The 14315-nt window shown below is 38.8% G+C and overlaps 1 protein-coding gene across 2 annotated transcripts in view; it reads right to left on the minus strand.

Annotated features, from left to right (window-relative positions):
• Positions 1-14315, minus strand: part of LOC126262967 (putative ferric-chelate reductase 1 homolog) — a 359981-nt gene that overhangs the window by 48960 nt on the left and 296706 nt on the right. For both annotated transcript variants that reach the window (XM_049959917.1, XM_049959918.1), the window contains exons 3-7: positions 8428-8519; positions 7691-7868; positions 7408-7602; positions 7162-7269; positions 6488-6644 (exon numbers count right to left, since the gene is read on the minus strand). In XM_049959917.1, coding sequence (XP_049815874.1) covers positions 6488-6644; positions 7162-7269; positions 7408-7602; positions 7691-7868; positions 8428-8519 — 730 coding nt within the window. The remainder of the gene's footprint in view (positions 1-6487; positions 6645-7161; positions 7270-7407; positions 7603-7690; positions 7869-8427; positions 8520-14315) is intronic.

Genomic DNA, 14315 nt, shown 5'->3' on the forward strand with positions numbered 1-14315 from the left:
CACAGCATTATGGTTCCACTTTCATATCTTCCGAGGTAGCACACTCCTTAACTAATTATTGTTCTTGCACTGATCCCCAAAGTGTTGGACATTGCTGACAAAATTCCATTGCCTTTTGTAACAATGAGAACTTGTTTTTGGTGGAAATTTCTAATCACAAATTTGTCTTCAATTTCATGTATTTTTTGATTCCATACAGTTGTACATAATATTGTGTAAAGTGCTGCTACAGGCATGACTGGCTAGAATTAACAATGTAATTCAATTCTTTGCACAGTTTGTCATTACATCAACGTTTACATAAGTGATCTGGGCTACAACCTTATAGTCACACACACTTATGTTTGAATCAAATCATATTGTAAACAAAGAGTAGTGATTAATATGGAAACAATTAAACAAATAAACGATGCCGAACTCACATTTCATGTTGTTACACAAATGATTATTTTGTGCCTATGTGTTTACTGCATATTCACAAGTTTAAGCTAATGGGTGATAAGACTGCATTAATAGTGAGCAGAAGTGCAGTAAAATAATCTCTAATCTGAAATGTTCTCATAATAATGAATGTGCTCTTTTAATATTGCAAAATTGTTGGACATTCACATATTTGTTGTTACATTAGAAAATTTAAGAGATAACAAGTTTGTTTGTGTGGCCATCCTCCGCAGCAAGCATATAAATACTTGTTTTGCAAATCAAACTGCCTTTTCCTGCTGCTAGGCAGTTTGATTTGCAAAACAAGAATTTAAGAGATGTTTAGGATCTATAGTGAACATAATACAGAACTATCCATTACATTTTATTCCACTTGATTTTACTCTCACACTCTCTAAATGTAATGGAGTAATTAGTTCTCAAATTTAAGTACATACACAGAAACTGAACATATATATAAATAACAGAGTACTGCATTGCCTTCACAACCAATGTGATACGAGAAATATATCTTTAATAATGAATTATCAACAGTTCCACACTAAAAAAATCTCTCAGAAAAGCAGCAGCTGGGTAATTGTCTGTAGGCAACACATCCTGTCCCTGGCATGCCTCAACCTCAAATTTCTCATCACACACCCAGTTCAGTGAATTCTTTTATGTTCCCTAGATAACAGAAAAAATATATTACATGCTGAAATAACCAGGAAAATTAAAAATACGGCAGAATCCCGTAACTATAATCATAATTTTTCCATTCTGAACAATATCTGAATTTATGTTACCTTATCGGAAATGTTCATTAATTATAGCACTGCGAACTGCTTTTCCTGGTAATGTATCATCATGATACATCTGCTGTCCAGGTAGCACAGGTTCGTTATCTTAAATGTTGGGGCCTCTATCGTCCTGTAACCAATTTAAAAGTCGAGAAATTTCTGGATCTTCTGATGGTTCTTCACTGCTTGTACTCCTCGCAATATTATGTAAGAAAGCTGCACCCACAATTATTGACATTGCTTTCTGTGGATTACATCTTATTCCTACAGATAATATGGGAAATCATCTCTTCCACAAGCCATATTTTCTCTCAACAGTGTTTCTAGTTTTAATATGAGGCCAGTTATATAGATGCTCTGCTTCATTTTGCGGATTTAAAAGTGGAGTTAAGAAGTAGGATCTACATGCACAACCACTATCTCCCAATAAGCGACCTTGTGGTATTTCTCCATTTTCAAATTGTGCTCTTTGAGCATAGTTGAGAAATTTGGTACTGTCGTGCACAGAGCCTGGCCATTGAGCGACAATATCTCTTATTAACAAATTGTGATCACTAATGGTTTGACAGTTAAAGGCTCTGAGCACTATGGGACTCAACTGCTGAGGTCATTAGTCCCCTAGAACTTAGAACTAGTTAAACCTAACTAACCTAAGGACATCACAAACATCCATGCCCGAGGCAGGATTCGAACCTGCGACCGTAGCGGTCTTGCGGTTCCAGACTGCAGCGCCGTTAACCGCACGGCCACAACGGCCGGCTACAGTTAAAGGAAAAATATGATTTCCTATTGCGGAAAAGTTCCACATTATGTTCTCCAGGAGACTGAATTCTTATATGGGTACAATCCAAGTTACCAGGAATGCCAGGAAATCGGTCCAATTGACTAAAACCATACATCACAGAGCACACTTCTCTTGTAGGAAATTTTATAAAGCAAGGAGACATTGATGCTATGATGTCTGATACATCACTGATGATTCGTTGTGCCGTTGTACGATGTACGTTACTGTTGTCCCCAATAAAAATGTTGACTGCACCTGTTGTATATGCCCTTAAAGTAATCAAAAGTCTGTTCATTGGCAAAATGGGGTTATTCCGATCAGTGGGAAATCCGAACCTATAATTAATTTGGTTTAATAACCACCACACTGTCTTTTGACAGACGAAATCTCTCTTCAAACTTCCTGTCACCATAATCTTGAAAAGGGTTTCCCCCTTTCCATATCACTCCAACACAGTTTTGGTCATGTATTAAATGGTCAAGGTATAACAATTCTTCCTCAATGCCATCCATATCATCAAAATGCGCCACCAGCTTAATAATGTATGCTTCTAAAACCGCGGTTATGTCGAGAAAACAGGGAAAGAGCCCCAGTTAAATCATACCCTGGTCAATTCCCTCATTTAACTTAGATTGATGTTGGTGCACTAGAATTTTGCGTTGAACAGGATTATATATTGATTCAACTGCAGTTAACTGCTAATCGAGACTGGTGCAATCGGCCATGGGAGTTGCTCTAGAGAGAAGTTCCGGCAAATCATGCAGAAAGGTAGTAGTGCAACTGAGCATATCCGTATGCTCTGTTCAATGGATTCCTAAAAGTGACCTCCAGGTGTATCCATACAAAACGACTACTTTTCAGAAGTTCGCTGCAGGACACAAGCAGCAGGGACTACTGTGTGTACTGGACTGAGGAAAGAGAACAAACTCGCAACAAAATTTGGTTTTCAGATGAGGAGGATTTTTATTTTGATGGTGTGGTTAAACTAAATTTACACTTTAGGGCTTCTGAAAAATCCTAGAGTGCTTCATGAACAACATTGCTCCGAGATTTACAATGTTAGTCACAATTTCCACTCATGGTCTTACTGGACCTGTTTTCTTTGACAAAACCAAACAGTGCACATTATTTAGCCGGATTGAGATGTCTTGGCAACAAGAAACTGTCGTTCAAAGCTCTATCATTAATATGATGGTAATTATTTGGATGCTGCTATGACAATGGTTTTAAGTAAAGGACTAAACATTGCAGACAAGCCCAAGGTTTTACCAATCCCTCCATTGACCTCTTTTTACAGAATCAGCAGAAGAAGTAAGAAGCGAAACTTGTCGAGCAGTTATGAAAGCTTGCCCACAACGGAGTAACATGTCTGACAGAGAGGGCTGCACTACATAAGCTTTGCCAGGATACCGAGATGATGGTTCTTCCAATGATAAAGGTAATGTCACTGATTCAGCATCTTGTGACAACTATCATGATAAAATGAACAATTTACTGTGTGATAGCACATAAAAGAAAATCAGTAAAGAACCCACCAACCAAGTGGTAAGGAAGGCTGCTTCACTTTAAAACACATGCCCCTTTCCACCAGAAGTTGTGCAAAGATTTAAAGTGGTGCAGTTCCTCTGAGGCTTTATGGACTTCCAAAGATCCAGAAGAATGGAGTTCCTATGTGTCCGATAGTAACATTGGCCCTCCAACCTATGACTGTGCTTAACATTTAGCATCACTATAAAGGCCTCCGTTGGAAAAATGTGCTCATCATGTGTGTAATTCTGAGGACTACATTGGCAAATTAAAAATCATTCAAACTGAACACTTCTGATACGCAAGTCTGTTTCGATGTAGCGTTGTCGGTCATGAAGGTTCACTTTTGAGACTAGTCATTTCTCATTGGCAAAACCTTTGACAAAGAGATTCCATAAACAAAGACACTTCACAAAGACATCTATATTTGCATTTGTTCTAAACTCAGTGGTATTTAAGAAAAGGTAGTGACTCTTGACTGTGCTGTAAACAGAAAAAATGGATTCACTGCCATAAACATTAATCAAAACAGGAAAACTTTGAATGGAAACATTCAAATCAACCCATCAAGGGAGGAGGAGAGAGAGAGAAAATAAATTAACAAAGAACACCACAAGTAAAGTGACATTCACAGATTTATGACTCAAACCCATTTTTTTAACAGTTTAGAAGCACAGTTCACTAAACAGGTAGTACTAATTCAATGTGCTGTAAAAACTAGGAGTCACAATATTAATATAACATCAAAGAAATGAGTCTGCTACACTGTATCAATTTCCATCATTAAGGTAAGATAATGTTCTGGGCTCTGGTCTTAAATGGGCCAAATGGGCCCACTGCCATGTCACCCTCTGCCAATGGCACCAATGGATGCAGGATGGAATGGCATGTGATCAGGACACCACTCTCCCAGTTGTCACGTTTCTTGACCTTGGAACTGCTACTAATCAGTTGAGGCTCCTCAGTCGGTCTGATAGGGCTGAGTGCACTCCGTATAAGACTTCACAGCAAGAAAAATCCTTGACAGTACCGGAAATCAAACACTGGTTCCCCACATGGCAGTCAGCCATGAAGACCAGTCATCTTTGGAGACAGACCACCACCACCACCACCACCACCACCACCACCACCACCACCACCACCACCACCACCACAGTACCCAGAAAATGCAACAAGAGGGTGTGAAATTAGTGTTCAATGCCACATCGATGATCAGATATTGGAGACTTCAGTACAAGACTGGGTTTGGGAAGGGTGGACGATGGAAACCAGCTGAGTCCTTTTCAAAGGAACAACCCCAGCATTTGCATCAACGGATTTAGGGAACCTTGTAAAAATTGCTGATGGCCTAAAAAGGGCTTTAACTGCCATTATCTCAAATGCAAACCTAGTTTATTGCCACTGCACCACTTCACTTTGAAGAAAACATCAGAGATTATAATAAATTTTGGTTAGAAGGTCTGTATCATCCACTTTACCATTCCAGCCTTACATAGCTCAATTTTTATTTGTTAAGTCTGCTGCTCCAGTGTGTACAGATCATGTTTCAAAAGGAAAATACAGCAACATAATACTAAACATGAGATGCTCAGACACCAAGATTTGATTTGAAAGCTCACTTGGCAATGTTATGAACGACTATGTGTTTGAGGCTACATGGTAAAACACTGCATCTTTCATTGTTTGTTCAATAAATGATCTGAAAATCTTAATTTTAACAGCACTTGAGACTAGCTCATTTTTATCAATATGATTTGTTTTAAATTGATTGAAAGTGTTGGTCAAGAATTAGTGGTGGATTGGTGACAAATTATCGATCCTAATCATGTACTGAGGAGGACAAATTATCAGTTTAGTTTAATTTCTTTTGAGTATTTTAAGAATTAACATTGCTTTTTTTAGTAATTAATATTTAAAGAATTTTTCTGAGTCAAATCTTCAAACTGGTTTGATGTGGCCCACCATAAATTCCTCTCCTGTGCCAACCTCTTCATCCTAGAGAAGCGCTCACAATCTACATCCTCAATTATTTGCTGTATGTGTTCCAGTCTCTGCCTTCCTCTACAATTTTTGCCCTCTACAGCTCCCTCTTATACCATGGAAGTCATTTCCTGGTGTTTTAACATATGTCTTAATCATTCTATCCCTTCTTGTCAGTGTTTTCCACATAGTCCTTACTTCTACGATTTTGCACAGAACCTCCTCATTCCTCACCTTATCAGTCCACCTAATTGTCAACATTTGTCAATAGCAACACATCTCAAATGCTTGGATTCTCTTTTGTCCCAGTTTACCCACAGTCCATATTTCACTACCACAAAATGCTGTGCTCCAAACGTACATTCTCAGAAATTTCTTCCCCTAATTAAGGCCTATGTTTGGTACGAGTAGACTTCTCTTGGCCAAGAATGACCTTTTTGCCAGTGCTAGTCTGCTTTTGATATCCTCCTCTCTCCATCTGTCACTGACTATTTTGCTGCCTACCTAGCAGAATTCCGTAATTTCATCTACTTCATGACTATATATCCTGACAAGTTTCTCACTGTTCTCTTCAATTTGTTTGCTTTTAGTTAGTTAATAATCCTGTTCAGTTTTCTGTAACATTTAAGTTCATTTCTGATGTACAGATTTCACATTTATAAATCTTAACCATCCAAATAATAATATTAAAATCATCACTTCTTATGAATGATACACACTAAATTTTGTATCTTTCAAGTTCTGTGTTAGTTCTTTAGTTATTAAGATATGAAGCTAGTAAACTATGCAAAGTTTTATTTTGTTTCTCTTACTGAAGGAATCACTGAATAAGTGAAATTGTTGATGAAATAAATAAAAAACATTAGTATTTTAACCTATGCTTAGTAAATATTTATAAATTTAACTATAATTCTGGGAAAAGTATATTCTGAACTGATTTCTCAAAACATACAGTAATAAGATGTCATTAACATACCTTTGAGACTTGTGCCAGAAGCCAGAAGTAGGAAAAATGGTTGATTGGCTAAATCATATGTCTTGTTGTTCGTGTAAGTCACCACTTGCCTTCTAAAGCTGCAGTAAACTCTACCATTGATGTAACTGTGATTCACTAATGTAATTCCTTCGAAAGGCTGTAAATTAACACAGCAATGAAGTACTTAATTCAAAAGGTATAAGTGACCATTTAAAACAAAAAAAATTCTAGTATAAACAGGCACGAAAATGTATACCTAAAGAGCTATGACCACTAGCTTATTTTCACTGCTCTGTGAAACATCTCTTCTACTGAAGAAGTGTCCATAGCTCTTTGCGCAAGGAATGGCATGGACAAGAAAGGTATGAAAGCAGAAGTCTTTTGCTGGAGTATTAAGGAGTTTTGGTAGAACTCTATGATCATTCATAACATTTTGTAACCACACAGTACCTTATACAGTAAACTAAAACAATATATACAATATCTAAATTGGGTATTACATGCAGTTATAGAGCTTCTTGTGTCGATAAAAGCTTTGCCTACATCAGTATGCGTGTGTATAGATTCACAAATACAGTTTTACATATTTGTTTTTATAAGTTTCCTATCACGTTATGTGTATATCCAATAGTTAAGCCATGTAAGTAATAAATTCTTAGTGTAGCGTAACTTACTTTTTCATCGCGGAAATTGGCCTTGTCGTCAGGAGCATTTGATGACCTGTATGCTTGAACAGCTGTATTAGTGGCATCATAAACACACTCCACAACACTGTCGTCACCCTGTAATTGAACATTATATATGTGACTGAAATTTATTATCCAATTTGCCTGTATATTAAGTCTCATGTACTAGACATACATGTGAATAAGGTCTCAAATTCACTCACTACCTCATAAAAATGACATTTTAGTGCTCACCATACTTCCATCATCTGACAAGCCAACAGCAACATACAAAGCACTATCTGCCATCATTTCAAATTCATAATCTTCTACTCTATCAAGAACCGATACCATCATACTACAACTTTTTGTTGCAAGACATTCACCAGGACCAAAGCAAGCTTTTGTTGTGCCACAGCCTTCATATATAGGGTTTAAGGGTTCTGATATCTGTATGGAAAAAAAGGGAGCAAAACAAAGTCAGGTATCTTGCTATATTTTTATTATTAAATTATCTGTTAATAGAAGGTCAACATACTGCTTTAGGATCAGGAAACTCTGGTATAACTGGTATCTCTGTAGTAGACTTCACTGGATTCCTGGTTGTTGAGATTCCTGTTGAATGATCAGTTGAGACTTCTGGGTGTTCAACAACTTTCACTTCTTCTGACAAAATCCCTGTCCAGTAAGTCTGGAAATCTTGCACAACAGTGGCTCTGAAAATTCAGAAGATATTTAAAAAAACTAACAACACTAACAAACAATAATTAAAAATGAGTACCATAACCATTAGTTGTATGAAATTTTTATTCTAGTATGTACAGCTTTTCACTAAATATCCCTGACAATTAGGATAATGTAGTTTGTACAATTTGCGTACATCTTCATAAATTAAACTCTCAGCACAAAGATAAAGCTGCTACAGGACACTTGAGTTTATTCCTAACAGACTGCTGTAGAAATGATCAACTTATAATATCATCAAATGGTATAATAGTAATAAGCAGCTTTATTTTTCCTCATCTTTGTCATAAAAATATACTATATAAGAGCCATTATAAAAGAAGAGTTACAAAGTAATAGATGTTTAACTCTACAAATGTATAATAGACAATTTAGTATTCCCTACCCCCAAGTTAACAATTTTGTTTTGTGGTGTGTATTTTACTTTGTTACTGACTAAATACAATGGCTTACTTAAATATTCATGATTACAATAACCTTAATGAATATTCCTAAGTTCTGTAATTATGAAAGCCATTATAAATTACTCACCGGAAAATAAATGTTTTTATGTCTTCGTCTGGTGCTGTCCACTCAAAAGTTAAGGAATTTTTCTTTGAAGCATCCTTATGAGTTACTGCCGACTGAAACAAGTCAATAAGCAGAACTGTGTATCAGAAAATCAGTGGAAGAAATGGGAACAGGAGAAAAAGAGGACACAAAGAAACAGAAAAATACTGCACATGCGCTTAGCATGTATCTTTATACTTAATGTAAGAAAACTGGCAAATGATAGACCATTAGGTTATTGTGTATTGTGTTTACAGTAACATAAAAAGCTTATTACACTATTTCTTCTCACTCATGTACTTCAGATGCATACTCTGCAAACCACTGCCCTTTGCAACACACACTACAATTTATTTCTTTTCTATTCCAATTTGGAGTGCAGGGACAATAATTGCTTAAATGCCTATGCGAGCACTGTATCCAGTCTAACCATGTGTTCATGGTACCTACAGGTTGATACATAAAGGACTGTAGTATATACTTAAGGGCACTCAACTGTTTTTTAAACTTTGTAAGGAGACTTTCACATGAAACCAGGTATACCTTCAAGCATCTGCCAGTTTCAGTTTTTCAGCATTTCTGTAATGTTCTTCCATGGGTGAAGCAAACCTGTGACCATTTGTGTTACTGTTCTCTGTTTGCGTTAATATACCTGGCAAGCACTATTCGGCAAGTGTATCTCTCACTCTAGTAATCTCTCACTCTAAAGTTTTCCAACTTTAATTATCGATCATTAATATTTTAGTCATAGGATCCTACTTCCGTGTGTTTTGTGAAGTGTATAACTTCACATTTCTGAATATTTAAGGGAAGTCTGAAATCTTTGCACCAGTCTGAAATCTTATCAGAGTATAATTTAATACTAGTGCAGCTCACGGTCTAGCTGTCAGTGTCACAGCCTCTAAATCGCAGGATCAGATTTTGGATTCCTTGCTAGACTGAAAATTTTCTTCACTTGAGAATCTGATGTTTGTATTGCCTTAATCATCTCATCTCCATTGACTTACAAATTGCAGAAGAGTCATCAAATAAAAATACTTGCCCCAGGAGGAGAAACAAGCTCTGATCAGGTATCCTAGCCTTTTCGTTTGAAATAGTGCTTCATTACAAATAACTGCATCATCTGCAAAATGTCTAAGATTCTATTAATATTGGTTGCCAAGTCATTAATATTAAAACATGAACAGCAATTGTCCCAATGCACTTTTCTAATCATTTCAGAAGTTCCTTCTAAAGGTTTCAAGGCCTCACCATCTAAGATATCCAAACTGGGTCCTCCCTACCAAGAAATTTTCAATAGTGACAAATTTTGTGTGATAATCTGTATGATAGCTCATTCATTATTAAGTGTTGGTGCGATGCTGAATCAAATGCTTTTCTGAAGTCTAAAAATACTGCTGCCACCAGGTTTCTTAACCCATAATTGTAGTATTGTAAAGTGAGCAAAGTGCGAGATTGGCTTCACATGACAAAGTTTCAGAATACGCGCGTGCGCGTGTGCATTAGGTCGCAAAAACAACTGAGGCTTTGACAACCAGCACGTCATTCTCGAAAATGGCTAATAACTCATATGGCAAACATACACTAGAATGCAAGTGGTTAAAAAGAAGAGCATTCAGTCAGGAAATGGCGAACTGTCTAAGGTTGACACCAGTGAGCATACTGTGGTAGGGGAATCACCACCTAACAAATGACGGCTAAAGGGACAGTGCCCAATATGAAACCTAGCTAAAATAATCTTCTTACAGTGAGAGGGCGAAGAGGAGGTTGACCAAACTCCTGGGAAAGGTTAAAGTCTCTGGAGCTTGTTTGCATGAAGAGAGGACCAGTGATGATGCCAAAGTTACACCACCTGCGCAGCCTCATCTCCCTTCAGACCAATGTGACCAGGAACCCACTTAGATCACAGTGGCTCCCTCAAGAGTGATTAAGTGGATGCTTTCTTGGACTCATTTCGCTAAAGGATGAACTGTGTACAGCACACAGAGGCTCTGAAGGACATCGACAGAACTGGAGTGTATAACAATTTAAAATCCTGTGTTGTCTGATGTACTGCATGGGCTGGTAGAGGGCAGAGACCTCTGCTGTAACTACTGAACAATATTTCAGAAGCAGATACCAAAAATGGATGGTACCAATCGTGAAGGCACACCCACCACCACAGTCAGTCTCTGAGCAATCAGTGAATACGAATGTGCTACCGCTAACCTGTGTGCAAAGGTCAAGAAACAGTGATCAATCTAATCTTCTGTAGTTTCCTTACGAAGCAAATGAAGTTAAAGATGAACACAGGTTGCCACACGAAGCCGAGGTGATGAAGGGGGTTCACACGCACTGAGAATGTGGCAGGTAGCATGAAATTAAGCTTCCGAAGTAATTGCCAAAAATGAACTTTGGGAGGCAACAGAAGAAGGATGTGCCCCGTACTGGTGGTCAAGGGAGTCATCATCAAAAAAGAGGCATAGTATGGATGGCCAGGCATGACAGACAAACAGCAAGCATAATCCAATGAGAACATCATGCTGGTGTGACAGTGGTAGTTTGGCAACTTCTGCATAGAGACTCTCAACCTGGCTAGTGTGAAAGGTGCCTGTGGCCAAAACGGGTTCCACAATGGTGGATCATATTAAGATAGCCTAAGAAGGATAGACGTGCAGATGAATAAACGAAACACTTATAATCTAATTTCAAACACACAAGGGATCGGTAGAAATGGGGGGAGGGTGGTCTGATCCACATCGCAGGAAGTACCACTTAGGACACGTAGTGCATTGAGGAACTGGGTACAGCAGGTGGCCAGCTAAGACAAGTGAAAGGACCGAAAAAGTTTTCTGTCAGGCATGAGCCCCTGGAATTTGTTTGTTTCAGCGAACATAAGAGAAACAAGCAATATGTAAAGAAAATGGAGCAATATTTCATACAAGCAGTTTTATCAGTGGAAAAACTGAATCCATTGTCGATGCTCCACGAGTAAATACTATTGAGACATCACTGAAGACTCCAATCAAGGAGACAAATCTGTGGAGAACTGCAACAGATCACAGAGTCGTCAATGGAAAGGGAGCCCGAGATGCCAGGCGGGAGACAGACCCTAATGGCGTTGATGGCAATATCGAAGAGGACGAAGCTCTGGACAGAGCTTTCAGGCACCTCGTCCACCTGGGTAAAGTTTCCAACGAAGCCAAGCCAATACGTACATTGAAAACTGTGTCTTTTAAAAATTCCTGGAGGAAATGGAGCAGGCAGCCTCTGAAGTCCCTCAAGTATAGAGTACGGAGGATACCAGTCCTGCAGCAGGTCTTAAGAGTTTCCCTAAATCAATATCCCACTCACGGTTTGGAATATCCACAGAAAACCATTCATGACAAGGGTTGACAAAGTGACGAGATGGTCAACTGCAGAACGACGCGCTCAAAATCCACATCGTGCAGTGGTTAGTAGATTGCAAGATTCGAGTCACAATACCAACCAGCCACGAATCTTAGATCAATCACCTTGCAAACACAGCTGGTGAGAAATGGGTGGTAGCTAGAAGGAAGGTGTTTTACCTTAGGTATGGGCATGACAGTGACTTCACACCAGCATCTGGGAAATGTGCGATCTGTCCAAATGTGATTGTAAATATGAAGGACAAAGTCCTAGCCAGCAAAAAAAGGTGTGCAACATCTGAATGTGCACATGTCTGCCCCTGAGGCAAAAGATTGGAATGAACTGAGAGCATGGTCTAGCTCCCTCAGGCTAGGCGCAGATTGAGACGCGTGTAGCACGTGTGACGTGACACGACACTACAGCGCGACACGCACCACCAGTCGCGCGGGTGTAGCGCATATTGCGACGCGTACACCACACTTCGCACGCGCCGACTGGCGACGCTCTGCGCTGACAGAACCGAACCGCGCGCAACCTGTTATCTTTCTCAAACGATTTTACAGAAACTATTCACTGAAAATATTTGATTTTTGCCTTACTTGTAGGGTTATATGTCAGCTTCGTGGCGAAGTGCCCTTCATCTCGCTAATGACCATCCTTATTGTGAGGTACACATTTTAGTAAGACACTACGCAAAACTCAAAAGTTTGCAACTAAAATTAGGGGTCGCTATGATTTTGCGTTTGGCGCGTATTACACCATATGAAATTTAGCTAAAATGTTGAATTTTTGTTTAGACTTGGGAGGAGGTCTCTATCTGCCCCCCTTTTCGAGAAAATGGATCCCATGTAGCGCGGTCACTTCCGATCTCACGCCCGCAACTATGAAATACTCGCAACATCTCTCGTATCTCCTAAACCACTCGGGACATCGAAACGAAAGTTTGGCGAATGAGCTCACAAGGAGGAGAGTGTTTGACAATTCTTAAACATACGGAACTTTCTTATCTATGGCGATATATCAGTACTTCCATTTTTATTTATTTCACTCCAGCGACTGTAATTTTTTAAGAGTTATCGACAGCTAGCGAAACAAGAGTTTCCTAGTATGAAAATAAACATGAAATTTCTTCTTTTATGTTACTGCAAACCGACACTGAGGTTTTTCGTAAGCTATCTGTGATTGCCAGTTACTTGTTTAATGAGGCACTCCGCTTCGGAATTCTGTCGCATTAGCTGCTGTGAGATGAGTTTGGCAAATTACACTGTGACAAAGGAAGTACGAGTACAATTAAACCTGTAACCAAGAGAAAGGTGGCTGTTACAAACGGTGATGTTTCTTCGAATGAGAAAAGGTTAATAAAATAGTTCAAATGGCTCTGAGCACTATGGGACTTAACTTCCAAGGTCATCAGTCCCCTAGAACTTAGAACTACTTAAACCTAACTAACCTAAGGACATCACACACGTCCATGCCCGAGGCAGGATTCGAACCTGCGACCGTAGCGGTCGCGCGGTTCCAGACTGTAACGCCCAGAACCGCTCGGCCACCACGGCCGACAAAAGGCTAACAATTCACTCAAAAATAGATTGCCAATTCTGTTGGAATTTTGGTGGAATCCCCGTAACCCATCGTATTTTTAACACTGAGCGACTGGAATGGAAACTTACCAAACGATTTTATTTCTTCTCGTGATCTGAGCAGTATTAAAATAATGACGAGCATTCCTTCAAGCGGAATGATACCCACATGCCAGATACTGGTTACTCACCTACGGCTTGCCAAACTGACAATGTGTGATCGCGAATAAAATAGTTATTGAGAAAAATAAACAATTGATCTGTCGCACAACACAATGGTCAGTGTATTGTCAGCAGCAGAGGATAATGCGCGCGACAGAAATGCTCAAGCTAGCCAGCCATGTGTGCCTTGTGAGTTGGAGTTAGAAAAACATTGTCATGAAAGTAGATCTGCCTTTGTCAGCAGTACATTTCAACAAATTAAATATATCTAATCATAACACTCTTTTAGGATATTCCTACTTTCGTAATAATACCAACCATTTTCTTCATTTGTGTAGCCTGTTGTATAATTAGTTTATTAATGCTGATAATGTGTATGGAACAATTGAAATGTTTTTTCTCATCACGGCGAACCAATTAAAACATTGTTATTTGTGACTGCTTTTCGAATGTTTCTAGCTTGCAGTGGAAATGAATGTGATGTTCACATGCATGTAGTACAGTGTGCCTTATTACATTATTACATCCATATCCAAGTAATCACAGTGAAACTTCTATATTTCGCATCTTGGACGCTTTTTACCAGGAGCACAAAGGGATCACGCCTGTGGAGATTATCCATTTCTAAATTTTTTGTAACAGATCGTACAGATACGCCAGCATACTAGGCAGCGAGAAGATAACCTTGCTTTACTTTCCTGCCTTTATTCTTAATCACATGATTTTATAATATTCCTTGCTTCCTTATTCACTACCCTC

The sequence above is a fragment of the Schistocerca nitens genome, chromosome 6 (genome assembly GCF_023898315.1).
Source record: "Schistocerca nitens isolate TAMUIC-IGC-003100 chromosome 6, iqSchNite1.1, whole genome shotgun sequence".
NCBI classification, from domain to species: Eukaryota; Metazoa; Arthropoda; class Insecta; order Orthoptera; family Acrididae; genus Schistocerca; species Schistocerca nitens.